At 36.2% G+C, this 23788-nt stretch overlaps 1 protein-coding gene across 2 annotated transcripts; it reads right to left on the reverse strand.

The window, feature by feature from the left end:
• Nucleotides 1-751: 751 nt before the first annotated feature.
• Nucleotides 752-23287, reverse strand: LOC131526285 (uncharacterized). 2 transcript variants are annotated; one of them, XM_058754500.1, is made up of 9 exons: nt 23130-23287; nt 20983-21041; nt 20036-20056; nt 19332-19607; nt 18287-18589; nt 16845-17132; nt 14528-14706; nt 9098-9190; nt 752-5644 (listed from the first exon to the last, which is right to left on the reverse strand). In XM_058754500.1, the coding sequence occupies exons 2-9, from the start codon at nt 21026-21028 to the stop codon at nt 5231-5233; spliced, it is 1620 nt and encodes a 539-aa protein (XP_058610483.1). In that variant the 5' UTR covers nt 21029-21041; nt 23130-23287; the 3' UTR covers nt 752-5230. The 2 variants fall into 2 exon arrangements, with proteins under 2 accessions (XP_058610483.1, XP_058610482.1); XM_058754499.1 differs by lacking the exon at nt 23130-23287 and adding an exon at nt 22848-22891.
• Nucleotides 23288-23788: the final 501 nt, after the last annotated feature.

The following is a 23788-nucleotide window of genomic DNA, read 5'->3' on the forward strand; positions in this document are numbered from 1 at the left end:
ATGAATGCGGCCAAGTACAGGGATATCCTGGACGAAAACCTTCTCCAGAGTACTCAGGACCTCAGACTGGGCCGAAGGTTTACCTTCCAACAAGACAATGACCCTAAGCACACAGCTAAAATAACGAAGGAGTGGCTTCACAACAACTCCGTGACTGTTCTTGAATGGCCCAGCCAGAGCCCTGACTTAAACCCAATTGAGCATCTCTGGAGAGACCTAAAAATGGCTGTCCACCAACGTTTACCATCCAACCTGACAGAACTGGAGAGGATCTGCAAGGAGGAATGGCAGAGGATTCCCAAATCCAGGTGTGAAAAACTTGTTGCATCTTTCCCAAAAAGACTCATGGCTGTATTAGATCAAAAGGGTGCTTCTAATAAATACTGAGCAAAGGGTCTGAATACTTAGGACCATGTGATATTTCAGTTTTTTTTTTTTATAAATCTGCAAAAATGTCAACAATTCTGTGTTTTTCTGTCAATATGGGGTGCTGTATGTACATTAATGAGGAAAAAAAATTAACTTAAATGATTTTAGCAAATGGCTGCAATATAACAAAGAGTGAAACATTTAAGGGGGTCTGAATACTTTCCGTATCCACTGTATGTAATGTTTTTATGTGTTTAGCATTCAATAAATTAAGCTAGTATGAATGAATATTAGTAAGGCCTAAATGATTCATAGGTTCATGGAATTTCAGAATAGTAATAATTATGCATCATTGAGAAAAAAATGACAAGAACACCAACCATGGGACTTTTAAAGTCAAAATTTTATTTTCATCTTTCATTCAAGAGGGCAAATCAAAGTTGAACTAAAGTTGTGCTTAAAGTCAAACTATGAAGCCACATGTAATACTAAATTAACAAAGCAGCTAAAAACAAGATCCTCTGCACCATACTTTGTACATGACTGAAGTATTGTTAATATTCATGGTTTTATGGAAGTCTGTTACTTATCAGGTAAATACAGCTGTGTGAGAGATGCTAGTCTGAACAAGGAAAAGACCGTAATGTTACAAAGCATGTTCCCAATCACAACTTTTCTGATGAATAAAGCACTTCGAGAAACCTGTCTCCTGAGAACCCTTGCATGTAAGCTGACAAAAGATCAATTGAACAATGAAATCAGCATAAATCGATGAAGAAAGCACACACTCCTGAGCTTAATTAATTATGTGATGCCAGCATCTGTGTAAACCACTGATCAAACCTGAGCAGGATGGACTTGTATTGCTATGGTTCCTGTACCACTGAAAAACATCTTTTTAGTCACTTTTCAGTGTGATAAGTGCATTTTCTTGTGCAGAATTATGATTTATCCAGCTCAAACTACTCAGGGTAAAGTTCACTTCACCAAACACAAATGCAAATTTCAACACATTTAAAAGCAGTGACCTTTATAAAGCTGAATCACACTGAACTTTGAGGGGTGAATGCATTTGTTCAAGTATAATCAAGCTAAAACTGTATATACAGCTGACTGTAGTCGTGATTTCTGTCCTAGTAAGAAATAGAAAAATGATATCCATTTCTTTTGAAAGACCAGTTTTGATTTTGTTGTGCTCAGTTACACCTGAGGATTGGAAATGTGTGCACCACTCAAAAACTGTTTTCGGTTCATGATTGTAAAATGCATAATCATAAATTTGACATCCATTTTTTACCAAAATAAACCAAATTTGAAAACATTTCCCATATTAGCTGCTAAAATAACACTGACATTAAGAATACTTCTCATCAGAGACAAAGTAATGCAATGCAATGAAATCTCATTTCTAACAGGCAACCTCTAGTTCAGCATGCTTCTGTAATGCTTTTAAGTTGCGTATATAGTAGATCTATGACATCTGCGCATATATAAAGAGAGTATAATTAATAAATAGCAATAATATAGTGTCAGAGAAATATTTCTTGAGTTTTGCATTATCAAAATCATTCTCAAGTGCAAAGATTCAGTTAAAGCATGACAGTGCCAAAGCAGGGTTTCTGCAGGTTTCACATAGACAAATTTAAGACTTTAAGACCAAGTAAAGAATATATAAGGAATAAATTCATCAGTATGTTCTCTAATGTCCAGGACACTTTCAATGAGTTGTATTAGCATCACTTCAAAGTTTGAAAATACAACAGATTATTACTTTTTTGTAAATAACTTATCAAAAAAAAGTGATGTCCTTTTTTTCCAGTGCAAAATGTGTTAAAGAGTCATAAATCAAGATATTTATTTGCGATGCAGATGACATAAGGTAAGTCTTGTTTACTGAGATGATGATCAAAATGAAGTGAGTTTGTGATTAAAACAAAACAAACATCTGACAATGGTGTCAGTAAAATGCACTTAATTCAAAGGAAAAACAAGTTTTCATACCCCACTGACATATTTGTTCTTGTTTTAAGCATAAACTCACTTCATTTTGTTCAGTCCCTTAAAAAACAAGGCTTGATATATATATTTTTCAATCTCAAGTAAATGTACCTTGATTTAAGAATGTTTAGATATTTGAGCTGGAATACGAGACAAAAATACTGAGAAAGATATCATTTATTTTGCAGTGTATGCAACATTTAATGCCACGACTTTATGAATTTAAGATTTCGCCTCAGATTTAAGCCTTTTTAAGGCCTTAATTTGTGTAAAAGCAAATGAAAACCCATTTTTATGACCTGCAGAAACCCTGTTAAGGTTTCTTGTTTTTTATGTCATTCATTTCTTTAGAAGCTGTGTCTTATTTGAAGAAAAATGCATGAGAATCCAGCAATCATTGGATAGTATTGATCATTAACATGCAATACATCTATGTACAGAAGTGTGTGTGTATGTTTGTTGCACCTACCCTGTATGTGTGTGTGTGTGTGTGTGAGTGTGAGTGCATCCAACCTCATTCCTGAAACATGAGCAGAGCAAATTTATGAAAATCGATCGTAAGACCATTCATACATAAAATGTTGCAGTGAATTGAACTTTGAATGTAAGAATGCTCTCAGGAAAAAAAAAGCTAAAAGCTAACCCCTAAAGGTGCATATTGGTACCTTAATGTTACATATTAGTACCTTGTGAAAAAGGAGTGCCCCAGTGACAGATTTAGTAACTTTTTTTCTGAGAGTGAATGGTTTTACGAACAATATACAAAGAAATCTGTTTTGCTTATGCTTCATAAATGAGGCCCAATGCTTTCACACTAATATTGCTTCATAAGGCCCAATAACGGCACATTTAGTCATATGACATAAGAACAAACCTTAATCAATAAAACAATTTCTGGAGTGAAGCAGTGGGAGTTTAAGATAATGCTAGCTAGTCAAAAATCTAGGGCTTGATCATGAAATATGTCAATAAATATCAATGCAATATAGAAAATATTCCATCCATGTTCTGAATGCAGTCACTAAAGGGTTCACTATAAGCAAAAAGGGGTTAATTTAATTAGTAATTTGACTATTTTGTCTATTATTTTTTTGCATACCATTGTATTTACATTAGCTGCAATTTAATTCACATCTTTTGCGAGGATTTTTTCTTAATTGTGCTTTTTTTGACACCCTGTGCCTTTTTTTTTTTGCCATTTTCCCTCTGTATGTCCTTCAGACATCAAAACATGAGGTAGCAATTTCACCAACAGGCTAAACCACGCCCCTGATGTAAGACTCCACCCACCAGCTACAGCTCATTTTAATATTGCATCATAATCCTCCTCACACCTCATCTGCATAAACGCATCTATCCAATAGAAACGAGTAGCGTTAACCTAAAAATCAAGAATTAGAACTATACACTCTTAAAAACAAAGCTGATTTTTGCAACAGTTTCATTGAAGAACCATTTTTGCTTTGTCAAAGAAACTTTCAGTGATTAGTTCTTAAAACAACCTTTTTTTCTTAGTGTAATAAACATTATAATGTTCTTAAGAACCTTTTTTCCACTATAAAGAACCTTGAAAGGTTCCACGAATGTTAAGGACTCCTCATGGAACATCAATGCTAGCAAAAAAAAACGTTATTTTTAAGAGTGTATGGTATGAAAAAGATATTTGGAATTATTAAATCTTAAAAATTTTGCAATGCTTTTAGTAAAATTGCAGAAGCAAAATAGCCATGTTACAGCTGGAAATATGGATGCCGAGTTTTATGCAGACTCAACTGTACTTACAGAAGCGAGTCAATCACAAATGATTCAAATCTACATAATGAAACCATATAAGATATTATAAATATGAATACTGAATTTTCCTGAACTCAACACCTCCTAGACCCCACTTAGTTGCGTATTATTGCGAATCATTCCTCGTGAATAAATGTCAATGACAATTTTCACAATGAGCGCATTTCTGCGAGCTCAAACCTGCTGTAAAATATATTCAAATGAGTAGGAATAAAAGATCGCATCAGAAGCATTAGAAAAGAGATCACCGGAAAGGCCCGGAGACACCCCAGCAGAATCAGCACCTATAACTGCTGAGACAAGCCGTTCCTTCAGAGGAGTTCCTCTGAACCAGGGCCAAAACCCTCCACCACAGCTGATCCTATTTACAGTGGTAAGCCACCGTATCGGATACCTGTCATCCGTGCGGACCTGATTCATCAAGGTATTTAGTTTACCATTGGCAAGGATTATCAGCAAAGCACTTCAAAGCCGCCCGGTGACTGCAGACAGTCAAAAGGAAGCATTCGCACCAGGTGAAGCACTGAGAAAGCGTGTTTGATCTTGGAATGAATCCAACTTTGATTCCACAAATGAAGTAATACTCAAAATTTGGCATTTTGTAGATGTAAGATCCAACGCAATCTGTTTCAGATGTTGCTTGAGGCTTCCTTGGAGTTTCAGGCAGTTTGACTCTCTCGTGAAAGTTCTGGTTATAGTTGCATTGCTTTGTAAAATTAAAAAAGTGTTAAGTCTTACACGTGTGTTTTTCTTCTTCACATGCACTACATGGTCACTCTAATCTAGCACTTGGCTTCAAACTAGACCTCATAATTCAAAGGCATGCATAGTGCAGGACTGATTCGGTTCTTCAAAGTTTTTTTTTTTTTTTTTGTGAATTATGTTGTCTTCTCTTGGATTTGTTCTTTTGTTCTTCTAGGATCAGGATTTTTGCTTGATCGACAAACCATTTGTTATGCAACAGATCAATCCAAGCAAGATGAAGTGTCATTTTAGACGTCAAATGGTGAGATGTGGTGAACAAAAAGGGGCCACACTGGTTAGTGTGACTCAATTTGCTTTAAAGTGCTCAGGTTGTGGTACCATTACTTGGATCCAGTGCTTTCTCAGAATGCGGTGAAGCATCTTTGCTCGTCTTCGCATCTAAATCATTGGCTTTGGTCGCTTCCTCAGGTGTGGTCGCTCCGATTAAGCCGCCATCTATCTGAGCCGCGGATTTGGGCTGGACAACGGGGCTGGCGCTCAGAATTGAATCAGGGGTGCGAGTGGCACTGTGGTCGCCCTCAGAAATGGCCGGCGGGACGCCAGCGAGAGTGTCGGACTCGAGCAGGAGCTTCTGAGAGGCGAGATTTTCGGGTACTTCTGAGTCACTGTCCAGAGGGAGCGCAGACGAGTTGAACTCCACGCCTGAGTCGTTCATGTCCAAGAAGTTCTGCTCAGATTGGAGGGCCTGGTACTGACCTGGTTTTGATACCTCAAGACCCTAAGAGTTAAATCAGAACCAAGAATTGTAAGACGACTATTCAAACATTAAATACAAAAAAAAAAAAAATCCAAACAAAAACCGATCACTCAAAATGAAAATTTTCCTCATATTTTAATTTGCTTATCTTTATGTTGCTGTTTTTTTTTATTATTATTTAATTATTTTTTTCTTTTTTGGTCTGAACTATGACCAGCTGTTGCACAAGCGGCATTGCAATTCTTTAAGTTTTAAAAAACATTTAAATATTTCAAATATTGTTATTAACCCTAAAAAGGGCAAACCCATAAAGAGACATCAGAAAATTAATTTATTGAAAAGTAAGTAATTTAAAAGAAAATTAATTATTTTCCATCTTATTGGGACTCAAATAATACAATTTCATGATATTTTTTTTTTCAAAACTTGACTCTTATTTTTAATTTTAATGTTTGTATCCCCCAGGATACTCCTTTGGGGGTATAAATTCACTGAAAACAGAACACTTGTTTATCGATGCTTGTTACAACATGGTTGTAATTGCTGAATGCTTTGGAATACAGACTTAAGGTTGGTCTCTTTTTAAAGAAGACACATAGCAGATTATTGCTGAAGTGAAAGCATTTCAAAAAAGAAAGTATAAAAAAGTTATAAAAGTTTAAGTTTACAGTAATGTAGTATGCTAATTGTTTTTTATTTTGTATAAAATAAATATTATATAAAATATGCTGCACTTTAAAATTGCTATAAAATCAAAGGCATATGTCTAACCAATTTATGTTCCAAATTTGAAGTTCATATCACAAAAATTGTGGTTGCTGTGAGATTTTGTTTGGGCACTGCACCTTTTTTTGATGCAGTTTTTTTGTCACAAATCAATCATTTTCTGTCACAATATCACTTCTATTACAAAACAGTCACCAAATATGGAACCTTGACTGTCAGACCTTTCCAACGATATCTGTTTTGTCAAGATTACAAAAAGATTTGATTTTCTAAAACACAAGCCACAAAGTCTATAGAGTGTATATATGTTTTTAGATCTTGATTTATACCCATAAAAAGGAGACGTATCCCCTGAGATTACAGATTACAAAACAATGTATTTAAAGCATTTAATTCATAAAATTTCAACGAACAACCCCAAATCCAGCGAAGTTGGGACATTTTGTAAAATGCAATAAAATCAAGAATCTGTGATTTGTTCGTTCTCTTTAACTTTTATTTAATTGACAAAAGTACAAAGAAAAGATTTCCAAAGTTTTCACTGACCAACGTAAATGTATTTTGTAAACATGAACAAATTTTGATTTTGATGGCTGCAACACATTCCAAAAAAGTTGGGACAGAGGCAAAATAAAAGTGAAAAGGTTATAGAATATCCACTTTATAAACTGTTTTGAAACCGTTCACAGCAAGTAGGTGAATTGGTAATAGGTCAAGGTATCATGTTTGGGTATAAAAGGAGTCTTTGCAAACAAAGCTGGATCATGGCTCATACCTGTATGCCAAATTTCACAAGAGAATTGTCAAACAAATCAAAAATCACATTTCGCAATGCAAAATTGCAAAGAATTTAGGTCTTTCACCAACTACCACACGTAATATTGTGAAAAGATTCAGGGAATCCAGAGAAATCACAGTACATGTAGGGCAAGGCAGGAAACCTCAGTTGAATGTGCTTGACCTTTGACCCCTCAGATGGCATTGCATAAGAAACCGTCATGCTGCGGTGTTAAAAATAGCCACATAGGCTCAGGAGTACTTCAGAAAACCACTGTCATTTACCACAGTCTGCTGTTGCATCAAGAAATGCAACTTGAAACTCTGTTACTCTAGGAGAAAGCTATACATCAAGTTCTCTGGGCCAGAGCTCATCTCAGATAGTCAAAAAGACAGTGAATGTGTGCTGTACTCAGATGAGTCCACATTTCAGCTTGTTTCTGGGAAAAATGGATTTTGAGTTCTCAGTCCCAAACATCAAAGGGACCATCCAGACTTTCATCAGTGACAGATACAAAAGCAAACATCTGTCATGGTATATGAGTGCATCAGTGCAAATGGCTCCAGTTGGGTGACTTGCATATGTGTGAAGGTACCATTGACATGGAGGCATATATTGGGATTGTACAGAGATATATACTGCCATCAAGATGATGTCTTTCATGGGAAGACCATGGTTATTAGATCAAGACAACACCAGCTCTCATTCTGCATGTGCTACAACAGCATGGTTTCGCAGAGACAGAGTGAATGTGTTAGACCTGCCTGCCTGCAGTCCAGACCTGTCTCCAATTGAAAATGTATTACCAGTCATGAAAAGGACAATCAGACAACAACAATCACAGACTGCTGAGCTTCTGAAGCCTTGTTTCAAGAGAGACTGGACAAAAATTTTGCTTGCAAAACTTTAACAATTAGTATCCTTAATTCCCAAACAATGAATCATTGTAATTAAAAGGAAAGTTGATGTGTCACAGTGTTAAACGTGCCTCTGTCCCAACGTTTTTGGAGTGTGTTGCAGCCATCAAAATCAAAATTTGTTACAAAATACATTTACATTGGTCAGTGAAAACTTTGGAAATCTTTTCTTTGTACTTTTGTCAATTAAATAAAAGGTAAGAGAACAAACAAATCACAGATTCTTGATTTTATTGCATTTTTACAAAACGTCCCAACTTCTCAGGAACTGGGGTTGTAAACCTAATAAGCTAAAGTTGAACAACAGCTTTTTAAACAAGCGAGTCCCCTCCAACATGTGTAAATATGTGAACTAGATCAACTTTTTTGGGAGGGTGAGTAGATTTCCCACTAGAGGTGGCCATGCAGTTTTAAATGCTTCCTGTGAGCTAAACAAAGAATGTAGAAACAAAAGTTATCTTATCAAACAGCCTTTCAACATGAAACCAAGAAATAAGACTACACTTTCACTGCTTCTCCCCACAGCTTCTCAAATATTTGTATCCCCCAGGATTCGTTGCCCCTTTTAGGGTTAAAATAATAATAACCATAATAATGTTATTTTAGTATTATTTATATACTATTACAGTTTTTAATGTTTTGAACCATCTTTTATTTGTATATATTCAGTTACTGTATTAGTTTTATGTGCTTTTGTCATTTTAATTACTTCTTATTAAATATTACTATTTAGGTTTAATTTGATTTATTTCAGTTTTAGTTTTTATTACCAGCCAGTAATTTTTTAATTCCATTTAAATTTAATTCAAGGCAATATTTCTCATTTTCATTTTATTTTCATTTAAGTTCTTATTCTAATATTTATATATATATTTTTCATTTTAGCTTTTTCAATTAACAAAATGTTTTTAATAGTTTTATTTTTAATAACCTTGATTTGCAATGATACAATGACTCAATGACAATGGGCGAATTTAAATTTTAGGGTGAACTATCCCTTTGAAATCATGTTGATGGCAAACCAACTTCAAAGGGAAAAACAAAATCACCTACTTTGATCTCAACTTCTGTGCTCTCTGTGGTGTTCTCCCATGTGGACTGTACGGTGGACTCCTCTGTGAATCTAGTATAAGCTTCATGAACCACCTGAAAAACATCATTACACACGTGAATTAGCTTACTGTGCTGTGGATGGGCATGGGCTCACAATGGAATAAAAATCATAGCAAGGGCTTTTTCATACTAGAGCATGTGGTTTGAACCAGAGTCCATTTGACAAGTTTGGTTTGTTGGATGTGAAATCTGTTTTCAAATTCGTGCACGATTCTACTTGAAAATGGGAATCTGATGTACATTTTATGAAGTGAACTGCTATTGATAGCAGTATGAAAAAGTGGCCTGATTTACCTGCATGCACCTAATAATGCATCAGTCATTCGTGTTTGCCTGCAGAAATTGCCTCTGGCAAGTATCTTACATCCTTTGCTTCTTTTGCTATGACAAGATGCAGGTGACGTTAAAATCTGCTCGTGAATATCAAATGGACTAAAATATGACTGCAACAAATGATTTGAATATTGCTTTCCATTTTAGCTCCTTCTCCTTCTGAGCTGTTATAGCGCCAGCGGCAGACATCTGCTGCTGGTGATGCACATGTATCACAGTTTGGAGCCAAATAATGCAATGTTGAAATGTTGTACGAAATGACCTCAGGTTCAGACCAACCAATCAAACCGAGTGTGAAAACAGCCTGAGAAATAATCAGCAGATCCAGAATAAATATTCTGCACATGGAATATACTGTATACTGTAACATTGTGAAAACTGGATGACGCCATGGGCAAAATATCTGAATGATTCTGATGAAGTCGGCGTATTGTTTTTTTTGTTTAAAACACAACAACGCTGCTTATCAGTGTCTGTGTCTGGCCCTTCACAGTGTCACAAAACATATACAGTATGAGCACACAGTAAAATCCAGAGACGCACTTACCCATAAGGCTTTGAGAGTACACACAATGACATTACAGACAAACACATGGACAATATGAATTTCACTGGGTTGGCAAATGATTAATTGCTAGAGTCTAGTGGCTATATTTAGAATAGCATACTAGCATACTACTTTTACTATAGAATTTTGTATAGTGTGCAGTGGGCTTGTCACAGTATAGAAGATACAGGCATGAAATTTGATACCAGTCGCCTAACAATGACTTTGTGACTAATGATGAATTAAATGAATACATTAAAAGCCAGATTTTTCTACAGACAGTATCAAAATTACACAGGCAACACAACATGAGTGCTGACAGAATACAACACCTTTCGTTTGACAGGAACAATTGTGTGAGGGGCAGCACAAAAGTCAGCAGATCATGATTCAGTTACACAACATACATCTTAAGTGTGTAAAATATTAATAGAGTGAATATTAATAGTTTATCTAGTTGCACTCAGAAGAGAAGACCCTTATCACAATGACTGAACACTTGAAATGGTTGAGCTTATAAATAAATAAATAAATAAATGTAAGATGCAGATAAATTATAAAACGTAAGATGTACATGAAATAATGTATTATCAAGACCACTCCCAGAATGACCGAACACTTGAAATGCTTTAGATTACATTTTAAGTTACATTTTTTAGATAAAATAAACAAGCAAGCAGGTAAATAATAGGGCTGGGTAAAAAATATTGATATCTCGATATTAATCGATTCTCATTTTTACAGAACGATATCGATTCTTAAAGGTGCCATAAAATGGAAAACTGTCTGTACCTTGGCATAGTTGAATAATAAGAGTTCTGTACATGGAAATGATATACTGTGAGCCTCAAACACCATTGTTTCCTCATTCTTATGTAAATCTCGTGAATAAAAATGACCACTGAAAAATAAGCGAATCAGAACATAACACCGACCGTGACGTTACAGTCGGGATCACTAATAGTTACGCCCCCAAAATTTGCATATACCTGCCCATGTTCTAGATATTGTGAAGAAACAAGCAAGGACAATAGCGAAAATGGCAGATCATGGAAATAAATGTTATGTTCCAGGCTGTGCAGGGGATGTGAAGTGCAGGGATGGGTTGGTGTCTGTCTTCAGAAAGGCACAGAAAGCAAATAACGTGTTGTAATAAAATAACGCGAGCCACTAAAGGGACAAGGTTTGCTCCTTGCTAGCGGTAGCCTGTTACATTACAGTACATAAGATTTCACTTACCACATAAACAGAGTAAGGAGAGATGACTGAAGATGATGGTGAATAATTTACAGATCCTGAGCACCACTGCACATCTGATCTTGTAAAATGTGTGGCAAGTACTGCTGCTCCATAGTATAAACAGAGCACGTGCGATCGCGAATCTCGAAAGTGAAAGTGAAAGTAAAAAGCTATCGTGAAAAGCGATTTGAAAGCAGTTTCAGTGCCCCGCATATTAATAGCGGCTCCCGCTAACTGATGATATATCCTTTCTGCGCGAACCGGGTGCGCAGAGGTATGCAAATACATATGTTAACAGGCAGGTAGGAAAGCCAATTAAAACGCTCGGACCGAACGTTTTGATTGGACGAACATTTCTTGGTCCTACACCTTCCACAGAATATATAAATACAGATAAATATATTTATACCACTTAACTTAATGATTGCTATCAGGATGTGAAGAGACTTTCAACCAGAATAACCAAAAAAAATTCTGAAGACAATCACCTATTGCACCTTTAAATCTAAAAACATTATGTATATACTATATAATATGTAGTACGCTAATATTCCATTCCGAACATAATCTTGCATCTATTCTGTGTCTAATTCACAAATCTAAACCTTGAAATGTGAAAGAAAAATGGTTATTAATTACATAACAAGAAGAAGTGTTCGAAATAATTCTGTATAAGCAGAATATCGTTAAAATATAAACACATTATTAACATATAAGTGACTCTAGTAATCACTGCCAACCATATGTACTCATTCACACAGCAGCATATAAACAGCACACATATACACACATACACATAGATTCATATTTACCTCTCCATATAGACTGCATATGTGCATGTGTGTTTAAGCACGGCAGAAGCTTTAACACACAGGTGTATGTACCTTTATACCTATTTATTTTACGAGTTCAAACTAGGATCAGTGCAATACACCTGAAGTTACTCATCTCAGGAGGTCTGAGAGGAAAACGAAGGGAATAATGGACAGATAAACAGTCACTAAGAGTGACAGAAGGCCTTTGGGACCCCTGTTGCGCTACCACAACACCAATACAGAGTCATCAGCTTAGCACTACAGGAAAATACGACAGCAGAACTCAAAGCTCTCTCACCCAGCAGGGACTCCGTCAGACGATCCTTTAGGAGGGAGAAATGTAACGCAGATGAAGTGTTAAGCTAACCACCATGAAACCTCTTTCAAATAAATGTGTTTCGGTGAAACTCATTAAATACACACATTCAATCTCACTTTACACTCCGACACAAACAGCCAGATTATATTTGTATTGACTGATGGGTGATAATAGGTAACTGGCAAAACTGAATTGCTTTGCTGTTGGAAAAGGCATGAAATTGCAAACAAAAGGGGATGTTTTCCTGAGGCTACAACAACATGATACAAGACATTTTGTCTGATCGGGGGCAAAGAACGTAAAACCAGACTATAAATTACCCAGGAATAGTTTAAATAATTAAAAATAATAATATAAAAGTAGTGCTGTCAAACGATTAAATGCAATTAATCGCATCCAAAATAAGTTTTTGTTTACATATATGTGTACTGTGTATATTTATTATGTATATATAAATACACACACATGCATGTATATATTTAAGAAAAATATGTTATGTATATATATTAAATATATTTATATATAATATAAAATTTAATAATATTAAATATATAAATGTATATGCATGTAAATATTTTCAAAATATATACTGAATTTGTGCATATTTTTATATACATAATAAATAAACACAGTACACACACATATTATGTAAACAAAAACTTTTATTTTGGATGCGATTAATCACGATTAATCGTTTGACAGCAATAAAAAAAATAATAATAATTAAAAGGGGTACATGAGTATGTATCAAAGAGCAAAGTGAACAAAGACAAGAGACAAACACAGACATATATTTGACAAAGTTGATCAATTGCATTTGCTGAAACTGATTTAATTATCATTATATACTATATAATCAAACCACTGTTCAAAATTTCTGTGGTTGGTTGTTTTAAAAAAAAATAATAATTTTTGAAACATCTTATGCTTACTAAGGCTGCATTTATTTTGTAAAAAACAAAAATACAGTAAAAAACGTAATATTGTGAAATACTATTACAATTTAAAAGAACAGTTTTCTATTTGAATGTGTTTTAAAATCAAATTTATTAATGTGATGCGAACTAAATTTTCAGCATCATCATCACATGATCCTTTAAAAATCAGTCTAATATGATGATTTGCTGCTCAAGAAACATTTATTTTTATCATTATCAGTGTTGAAAACAGTTGTGCTGCTCAGCATTTTTCTTTAAAGGTGGGGTAAGTGATTTCTGGTAGCTAATGTTGACATTTGAAATCACCAAACAACAAACACGCCCCTACCCCAAAAGGGTCTCGGCCCTATTTTGATAGCTCCACCCCACACATACGCACGGCAACGATTATTTCTGTGAAACAAAGCAAAACCAATGCTACTCACCTATCGAGAAGAAACAAAGCAAGCTCGGTATCCGATCGCAGGCCTCCCCGCTCATTCTGTTCTCTCCAGTGCTGGAAAGCTGATCCGAAATTTACACAGGTCCTTCTTCTTGCCTTATCGTAACACTGTGTCTACACCGGATGCGAGCTTATAATCAGTGATGCTGTCTACACTGGATGCTGCGATACAAATCCCCGACAGTAAACTGCTGCTGCGTTCTATTTATGACGTACTGACACAAATTTCAAATGATTTTCAACGGTCGCTTTGTCGTGTCCAGTGTTGACAGACCGGTGTACACACGGTGTAAGCCTTCTTTTGTTCCGCAGACATTTTCCTCTTTTGTATTTCATCTCTATCTTTCTGTCGTCGCTCGGCTAGGCTAATGTCCGTCATGTGCTCTGATGAGCACTCTCTTCTCGCATCATGAGTAGACACGCCCCTTACTGCTGATTGGCTACAAGTTTGTTTTGGTACTGGCCCGACTCTAAAGCATTTTCTAAAGCATTTTTGAAAAAATGCATACCCCACCTTTAATGAATACAAAGTTCAAAAGAACAGCATATATTTGAAATGGAATTTTTGTCTTTACTGTCACGTTTGATCAAATTACTGCATCATTGCTGAATAAAAGTACGAATTTCTTTCATTTTTTTAATCTTACTGACCTCAAATGTTTGAACAGTAGTGTATTTCACAACCTATAACATATATTATACTTCTCCAGTGTCAGAAGTCAGAAGATTGGTTTTACCTGTCTGAAGGCCTCTCCTTCGCTCTTGCCAGCCTGCTGAGCGATTAGGGTGATCTTACGAGCTCTCTCCGACCGACGGTGAACCTTGATCAGACAGGACAGCAGACACACCAACAGCAGGAACGCCAGCAGAGACAGCAAGGAGATGATCGCCACATACAGCTGTGGCAGCTTATAGGCTGTTATCAGGGGTTAAATTGGGATTTGATATGTGATATTCAAAACTTTTCATTTTGAATTTTTACTTCAGCATGCTGACTTTCGTTGTGTTGCGCGTTTTGATTTCTCCTCGAGAGGCTGCATGAGCCTCGCCTCAGCAGCGCAAATTTATACCGTACATGCATTATATACAGTAGCTATATCTACTATTCGCCACTTACTCTAAATGTAATAAAATCAGAATAATACTTGCATTTTGGTGATTGCCTAGTTATTTTTGGTTATTGATGTTTTAATCAAGTTACTTGTCTGGCGTTAATGAAGCGTTAATGTCGAGCCCTGGAGTCTATCTGCTCAAACCCCAGACGGCCCCGGCCCAATTTCAACCCTGGCTGTTATGCAAGAAAAGAGGATCATGGGTACAGGAAATAGACCTCAGTGTGAAAGTTATTAAAGTCTGATCCAAACTCAATCAACACCCACATAGCAAACGGACTTGGCCCAAATGTGGCCTCAAGCTGGTACTGCCGGCCTCCTGTCGGCAATGGCATGTACCCATTCAGCCAGAGCTGGGCCATGTGTAGCAATGATGGCACGGCGTGGATCACGGCAAACAATATAAGGGCCGATTGTTGGTAGGAGGAGTGTGGCCCAGATCAGTCCGGTGATCATGTGGCCCAGATCAGGCAGTGACCTGACAGCATATTATGTGACCCACGAAAAACAAGATAAATAAAATATGATAAAATGATCACAGAAATTTTAATTAAGTGTAGTATTGTTTAAATTTAATTAAAAATTTAAAAGTCAAAACAGCAACATAGTGTTGGCCCAGATACGGCCCACATCTGGCCCGTGTGAAATTCATGCGGGCCAGATGTGGGCTGAATCTGGGCCAACACTGCTTGCTGTCAACATGATCATTTCAAAATAAAGCAAATCAGTAAATCAGTCAACTGCATTACACTGCACTTAATTATAATTTGATTATATATTATTATCCTCAGTACAAATAATCTTAGAATCTTTACATAAAGAGAAAGAGAGATCATTTAATCATTATCATGTTATATTTATTTGGTTTACCATGGGGCACATAATTTTATTAATATGCTGTCATGCACAAGCATTAAATAAAATTATCATAAAATTATCTTTTTTTAATTAAAATCCTCAGTATCCATGTGATGATTTGTGTGAGGAAAAGATCCAAATTCAAACCATTCATTGGCAATATGTATCTCTTTTCTCTGTAGCTATAGTAAGAATTAAAAAAAATTGCCGTTAAGCAGTTTTACAACAAGTTTTACGGCAGCAATATCAAACGCTCATTGGCTCTCGCCGGTTTCGTCATAGATTGCGACATGCCGTGTTTCCAGTGATGCGTGTTTTGAATAAGAAACGCGCGCCCTCACGGAGTTGATCGAGATAGTATTTTCAGCGTTTAACAACTTAAATTATTAACTTTAAAAACGATTATATTCCGCCAGAGAGGACCACGACTGCAACGCATCGTCATTTGGACTAAGTTACTGTGGTACTGCTCTTTGACATTTCTGCAATAAATTCTTGTGATTAAGTGTCTGTCTGTTACGTTTTTCTTATATACTGTATACTGTATACACTCATTCTATTGAGGTTGATTTGTTCTTCATAAAAAAATAAAATAAAATAAAAATAAAAAATATTTTCAATGCAATACATTTTTTATTGCACAGTTACATTAACTGTGAATTTTAAGGCTGATTTTCTATTCAGTTCAATGTACTTTATTGGCATAATTTGTGTATACATTACCAAAACATTTCACAAAATGAATAATGGCAATTATAGTAAATGCAATAATATCAAATATAAGATTATGTATTGGATCTGGGCTATATAAGGCTCAGGTGTGGCTCAGATTTTGGGATTCTGGTTTATTTAAGGCTGAGAATTGGTACCAATAATAAAACCTGTTTTGGCCCAGTTAAGGGTGAATACTGGCTGAGACTGGCTGGTTATGGCCCACGTGTGGCCCTTGTCTTTAATTCAGTTCTGGGCCACTTCAGGGCCGTCATTCTTTGCGGTACTTGGGCCGAGGGAAAAGTGATTGGCCCGGAGCTGGGCCAGAAAACATTTGCTATGTGGGCAATAGCTTCTCAAATTCTCTACTCACGCTCCACGTGAAGGTAGACGTCAGCTATGCGGAAGCCAGAAAAGTCCATCACTCGAAAGACACCGATGTCACCGACTTTGACCTTCTTCAAGTAGAACATGGATCCTTCCACAGACGCTCGACCCTCAAAAGCAGAGTCGACAGGCACCGTCAGCTCCCCCTGGTCCATGATGAGTCGTTCTTTGCGGTCAGTGTCTGGGATGTAGATCATTTTGACTTTTGTGTGGTCCACGTGAAGCTTGATCTTCAAGGTTTGACCATAATTCAAGTGCTCAAACATCTGGTGGTCTGTGATATGGAGAAAAAAAAGGATATACATGGATATTGGACGTTGAATTAATGCACCAAATTCCTATGTACCCGCAAACAATCAACAGTAATACTAATGAATTATAATACTTGGCAGAATTGACAGATTATTATTTAGATTTTTACAGTTTTTCTTGATTGCTTAAACGCATTTCTTGAAACTATGCCTCGTATTCTCAAAACAGTAAAGACGAATCCGTAACTTATAACTCAATTCCCCAAACTTCCTATATTCAGATCAAAATGAAGCTCTCCACTCAAAACAACTCAATCTTGCTGAAAAAACAAACTTTGCTATCAGACATGACACACAAACAGTCAAAAACACACACACTACAACACTGATGAGATCAATTCAAAACAATACTACAAAAACTGGTAATAAGTGTGGTACTCCCCAAATGTTTTATTCCTCAATTTAATGTACTGTAGAGTACAGTACAATACAGAAAACAACAACAAAAATAAACATTCTGCCCCAGTATCCCGTCTTTGGTCTGGAACAGGCCAAATAACCTCTTCAGCATCACAGGCTATACTGGCCCTGGCCAGGCAGCGGGGGTAAAATCCTCTCGCATGCCTGATGTTCTTGTGTCATTGTTCACAAACAAGATATGCAAAATGCTTAGTCATGTTGTCAATATAACACCACTCTGTTAGTCTTACCTGCTGTAAACTATGGCAACAGTTTGGATGATAGTTACTGTATTGAAATGCAGAAGGCTGCACTTCTTATGTATGCCATATATCCATTTCAAAAGTACAAAGAAATGTAAGGATTTGTGTGTAGAATTTTGCAGTAAGAGTTCACCAAATCTGACTCATGTGTTGAAGCAGGAGATAGTGTTTATAGTTCAGCAAAATGGGTGTGCTTTTTGAAAAATGGTGTTATGGTTTTGAAATTTTCAAAATGAATACTGATAGTCTGAAGTCTGACTATGTGAGTCTACGTATATCACATGTCCTATTTTTTGATCCTTTTTTCTCTGTCTTTCCTTCGTTACTTCTTCTTCCACTTCCGTTGTTGTGCTTTTACACTATTTTAAGACTTTGACACATTAGGCTTCGTCTTTTATCAAATACTGAAACAGTCACCTCATATAATGTCCTCAAAAACACAGATTTTTTTTTACCTTTCACATTGAGGCAGGCTCTCAATCGGACTTTTTCATCACTGTCCACAACAGTGTAGCTGCCCTCATCGGCTCCTGTAACCAAATGGAGGTTGACCCTCTTCTCGCCCACGGTGAGGCGGCGCTCGTACTCTTGCGTGGGGATGCCGGTCTGGTTTAGAAGCAGCACAGGCGGTTCCTCTGTGGTCTGGTTAACTGGAGTGTGAGCTCCAGGCCTGAACTCGAGGGTGTATGGACCGATCGAAGGGTTGATCGGGATATGATACGTGTCTCCATATTTCACCACAGTCTCTAGAGCACAGTCTAGGAGAAAAACAGATTAGAAACACATTAAAGCTAGGGTAGGCAGTTTCTAGCAGAATTATGAAAATAAACCTGTTTTCAAACAACCTCTGCTGACTGTGCAGCTTTTTTGACTACACACTGAGAAACAAAAGTATAATAATAATTCTGAATAATTCTGTGTGATGTTTCAATCGCCATTACATTAAATAAATAAATAGATATGATACATTTTTTCATTCATTTCTATTACATTTATTTGATAGAGAAATCTTTTATAATATTGCAAATGTCTTTTTTGATCAATTTAATGTGTCCTTGTTGAATATATTTTTTTAATCTTACTTTGAACTTTTGAATGCTACTTTATCAGGGTTTCCACAAAAATATAAAGCAGTAAAAACTGTTTTCAACATTTAAAATAATCAGAAATGTTTCTTAAGCAGCAAATCAGCATATTAGAATGATTTCCGAAGGATCATGTGACACTGAAGACTGGAGTAATGATGCTGAAAATTCAGATTTGCATCACAGGAATAAATTATTTACAATATATTAAAATAGAACACAGTTATAAATTTCAGTAATATTTCACTGATCAAATAAATGCTGCCTTGGTGAGCCTAAGAGACAACATGTAGTGACCATAATAGCTGTACATCATTTTAAAAAGCATTTTGCTGAGTGAATTCTATCCTATTATCAGTCTATCATGAGATAATCAACTGAGCAAGCATTTATATAGTGGTATTGTAACTTATACCTCTAACAATAAGAATGATTCGTCTCACATCAGCCGGAGCAGCAGAATTCTTCACCACATACATGCCCTCATCTTCCTCGCCCACATCCTCCAGGATCAAATGGCTGATGTGAACGTTCAGTTTGGCCCTTGAGTCCAGAATTTTCCCGTCTCGCAGGAGAACCCGCTCCAACACAGGATCCACCCTCGGTTTGAACAACACCTCTATTGTGTCTAAAGCCGGCACGGGTATATGAACGTCCTCTCCAAAGAAAGCAGTGCGGTGTTCATCTTTAGCTGCAGAGTGAGGAAAAAGACAGATCCTTTATGTGTGGGAAAAGTAAGCTAATATAATTCACTTATCGACTACAGAAAACTGAAAAACATACATTTGAAAAATATATAAAATATAGACAAGCTGCACTTAGTAAGTTACTTTGTACCCCCTTTTTTTTTGCAGCAATGCCACAGGAAAAAAAAAAAAAAAAAACTTTTGGTTCCTCAAATAACCTTTCAGTGAACAGTTTTTAAAAGAATCTTTTTTTAGTGTGAAGAACATTCTAAAAGTCCAATACTTCACTATAAAGAATCTTTGGTGAAATTAAAAGGTTCCATGGATTTTAAAGGTTCCTAATGGAACCACAGATGCCAGTAAAGATCCTTTTTATTTTTATAAAATGTTTCTAATAATGTAAAAATTATTATAATAATTTAAGAAGCATTACCTTTAATGGTTGATGACCAAACTGTAAGAAACAATGAAACAGGTAAATACAAGCCAAATAAAGGCAAACAAAACATTTCAAATCCAAATATCTAGGTGTTGTGTTCATTAATACAGGCTACAATACACATAAATACAACATAAAATCCTGAGTGACTCTTATATCGAAATTATTCACCTCTTGAATTCACTGTGGGTGACAAAATGATGTGAGTGGAAAAGTATATTTTATTATCTTTTCCAATCAGTGATGCAGCATCGGTTTAATTAATTTGGGTTTTATAAAATCAGATAATATCAAAGTTTAGAAAAATCTGTAATAGTAAATGCTATTCAACAACATATACTGTTCAGAATGGTTCAGCAATATGAGAATGTGACAGATCACATTTCTATTAGATCAAATTTAGCTTGTCTATATGATTGCTGCAAAATTGCAATGGATTTGCCCTTATTGCTCGAACCTGCTGAATCCCTTTGGACTTGGGAATCAGCAGTTATGAAGGACGAAGAAGAACAAGGAGACAAATCTCTCTCTTTTTATTTATATGTATGTATGTGTGTGTGTGTGTGTGTGTGTGTGTGCGTGTATTTATATATATTAACTCAAGCACAAAGGAGCACGTCCTGCTTGGTCTGAATATACAGGCCCTAAAAATATATGCCTTTTTGCTGACAACAAAAGTACACCTAAGAGTTAATAGTGAATGAGCTTTATCGGGTGGAAGAGTGTGCAGGTTGTCTTTCTCTGCAGCACGAACAATATGAAAGGACTATTAGGAATGCTGCTGTGTCAAACTGCCAACTGTGCACTTTCAGTTCAACATCTTATGATAAATTATGCTGCAAATGTTGCCCTTGTGCAATAAAACAATTTATGAAACTATGCAAATGAAAAGCCATGCTATTTATACCAACATTGTAGAAATGTGTTTTACAAACAGTTACCTGAGCACAGGAGGGTGCTAATGACTGCCACACATGTGATGCCCATTTTAGCTGGATATCTGTGTGGGGAGAAAAATGCAAGTGTGAACAGTAAAACACAACATGAAAAATCAAATTCCTATCTGGGAAGATATATGAAGAAATAACACAACTAATATGACACATAAGACACACCATTTTTAATTACTTTAATATGTTCAGTGGACTAGAATGATGGTCTGCATTTAAAGTGAAACCAAATTTTATGAATTTATAAGATAACAAGACTTGAAAGATTCTTGTCATAGTAAAATATGATAGTTGTCTAACTGAAAGCCTAATCCTGAATCATTAATGCCAAATGAATCCTCTCATGGACATCAAAAGAGACCATATATTGCTTTTAAGTCAAACTGTACAGCAGCCTGACAATCTGATATACACCGTAGATCTGACAAAGGGAGGTGACTGGATGTCTGTAATGGACACTAACCATAATGCCAAGACAGTTTCTGGCAGGACGGCTTGCCCAGACCAGACTGAAGGCAGCTGACCGTGCCATTTCTGCCAAAACCCCAAGAAATTCAGAGCTCAAATCTGTCTCTCTCTCCCTCCCTCCCTTATAAGGGTTCAGCTTTACCTCTTATAGACATCACAGGCCAATATATTTTTCAGTTTTCACAAAACACTGTCATTTCAGTCACTGGAAAGTTTATTTTTTGCGAACGCATTTATTGTGGCAAAATCCTTCAAGAGAGGGAGAGAGAAAAAGAAAAAGAGAGACAATCTGCTTTGTTCTAGTCCTTTGCCAAAGTTGGCCTCGCATTGAATCAAAACTGAGAGCCTCAGCGTGAAAAATGGAAATGCATCTGCTCCACTTCCACTTGGTTTACAGTCGCTTTCATAACACCGCATAACTTATTAATAAGTCTGTTTGGTTTATAAATGCACTTGACCTTATTCCGCATCTTAAACAGCGTAAGATTAACATTAGGTCTCACATAATGGAATAAATGTGGGATGATGTGAGGCTAATTGACTGACTGTGCGCTTGTCTGTTAAATCGCTGATTCAGAACGGCACCAATTAAACAACCAATTAATCCATCTTTCATAAAGGACTGCGTCTGTATTAAGACGTAATTCGCTGTCGTGTCGAGAATTACAGGGTTAACAATATCCGCGGTTTTCCTTCGTGAGGCAACGTTGCGCTTTCGCCGCCTTATTCTTTCCGTATTAACCCGCTGATGCGACAAGGGTGTGTCGCATTGCTCTGCTGGAAATGTCCCACCAAAAAGACCCCGAGGACCCCATTACACATGAAAAAAATGGGGGTTCATATCTACACACATTACCATTCATTCGCGTTTTCGTTCTCTTATGCACACAAACAAGCTTGAACAAAGCAGGTTACAGAAATGAGAACACGCATGATAAAAACGCGACGACTGGTGCTTTCTTAATAAGCGAGATAAATAAACAGACATTCAAAAACAGTAATGAAAACCATCTGTCGGTTCTGTTACGTAAACGAACGAATGCGTTGCGAAACATTGGTTATAATAGTCTACAGTAACGTTAGAGCTCAGCGGCGTGGCGTTAATAAAGTCACGAGCGTTCACCAGCTTTAGAGAGCAGTATGTCATACACAGCATTTAAAGTCCCGTTCAGAAGGAAGCATCAATCTACAACGAACTATAAATCAATATTTTCTCGTGTTACGAATATCCTGCGGCCACTTCAACTGCACTGATACCCTACAGCCATTCTATAAGAATTTGCTCTAATACACGAGCAAATAATCAATGAACAATTTCATGTCCATATTAACCTAAAGCCTGCGTTTAAATAGCCTACTTGCCTAACAATTGTCCCAAAAGGTTTTACCTCTCCATAGGCTACAGTTCTGCATTAATTATAACGGGGCTGTTGAAATTTTAAAGATGTCCCGACGCGAACTGCTTCTTGCCTCACATTATCAAGAAACGCCCCAAATCTTCTGCTAATAGGCTTATCATATAGAGTATCTGTATATGAGAATAAAGTTAAAATGCGGTAAATGACAAACTGCATCATTTAACCGTACTATTCACGTTGTCTTGTGAAAATGCATCCAGTTTAAAAAAAAAAAAAAAACTCTTAGATCTTATAAAGAAGTGCTGTAATTACCTCTGTATGTGGAATCCAAGTCAGCATAAAGATTGGCACGCTAAATACAGAAATATGGTTTAAAAGGGTGTTTTTGTTCTTCCTCCTATTTTCCAACCCTTCTTCATCGCCCCCAATCTGCCAAGGAAAGACACTTCTGTTTCACAAATCGGCGTTATCTGGAAGGCTTCGGCTGATTTCGTTTTAAAGACAATTTAAGATCGGCTTTGCTCGGATGCTGTCGTTAATATCCGGAAAATGTCTCTCACTCTGGGTTACAGAGAGCAGTCGCGTTTATATAAAGCCTATAGCCTATAACTGTAAAAATCTGTGTAGCTCTTTGCAAAATAAATAAATATTAAAAAAAAAAAAAACTACTGTTAAAAGTGTTCATCAAGACATTACTGTAAATAATGAAATATAATCCAATAAATATAATGCAATAGCCTATAATAACCATAATAAATAAATTAAAAAACGAATAAAACTATAGCAGCCAGTCTGTGTGCTTCTCATTCAATATGCTATTATTTTTATTTTATTGTGCTCTTTCCTTAAAAAAAAATAAATAAATAAAAGCGCAATAATAATCATTACAGACTAACCCAAAACACAACCTTTTGCTAAAGAAAACCTTTGTTTTATAAACATATATATTTTTGTTTCTTTAAAGGGATATA

This window comes from Onychostoma macrolepis, chromosome 19 (assembly GCF_012432095.1).
Source record: "Onychostoma macrolepis isolate SWU-2019 chromosome 19, ASM1243209v1, whole genome shotgun sequence".
NCBI classification, from domain to species: Eukaryota; Metazoa; Chordata; class Actinopteri; order Cypriniformes; family Cyprinidae; genus Onychostoma; species Onychostoma macrolepis.

Excerpts from the sequence above, each read along its gene's own strand:
- LOC131526285 (XM_058754499.1), bottom strand. Across the intron at positions 9,191-14,527 it reads AAGGAGAGGCCTTCAGACAG|GTGGTTCATGAAGCTTATAC; the intron begins GTAAAACCAATC and ends GATGTTTTTCAG. Across the intron at positions 5,645-9,097 it reads GCACAGAAGTTGAGATCAAA|GGTCTTGAGGTATCAAAACC; the intron begins GTAGGTGATTTT and ends TTTAACTCTTAG.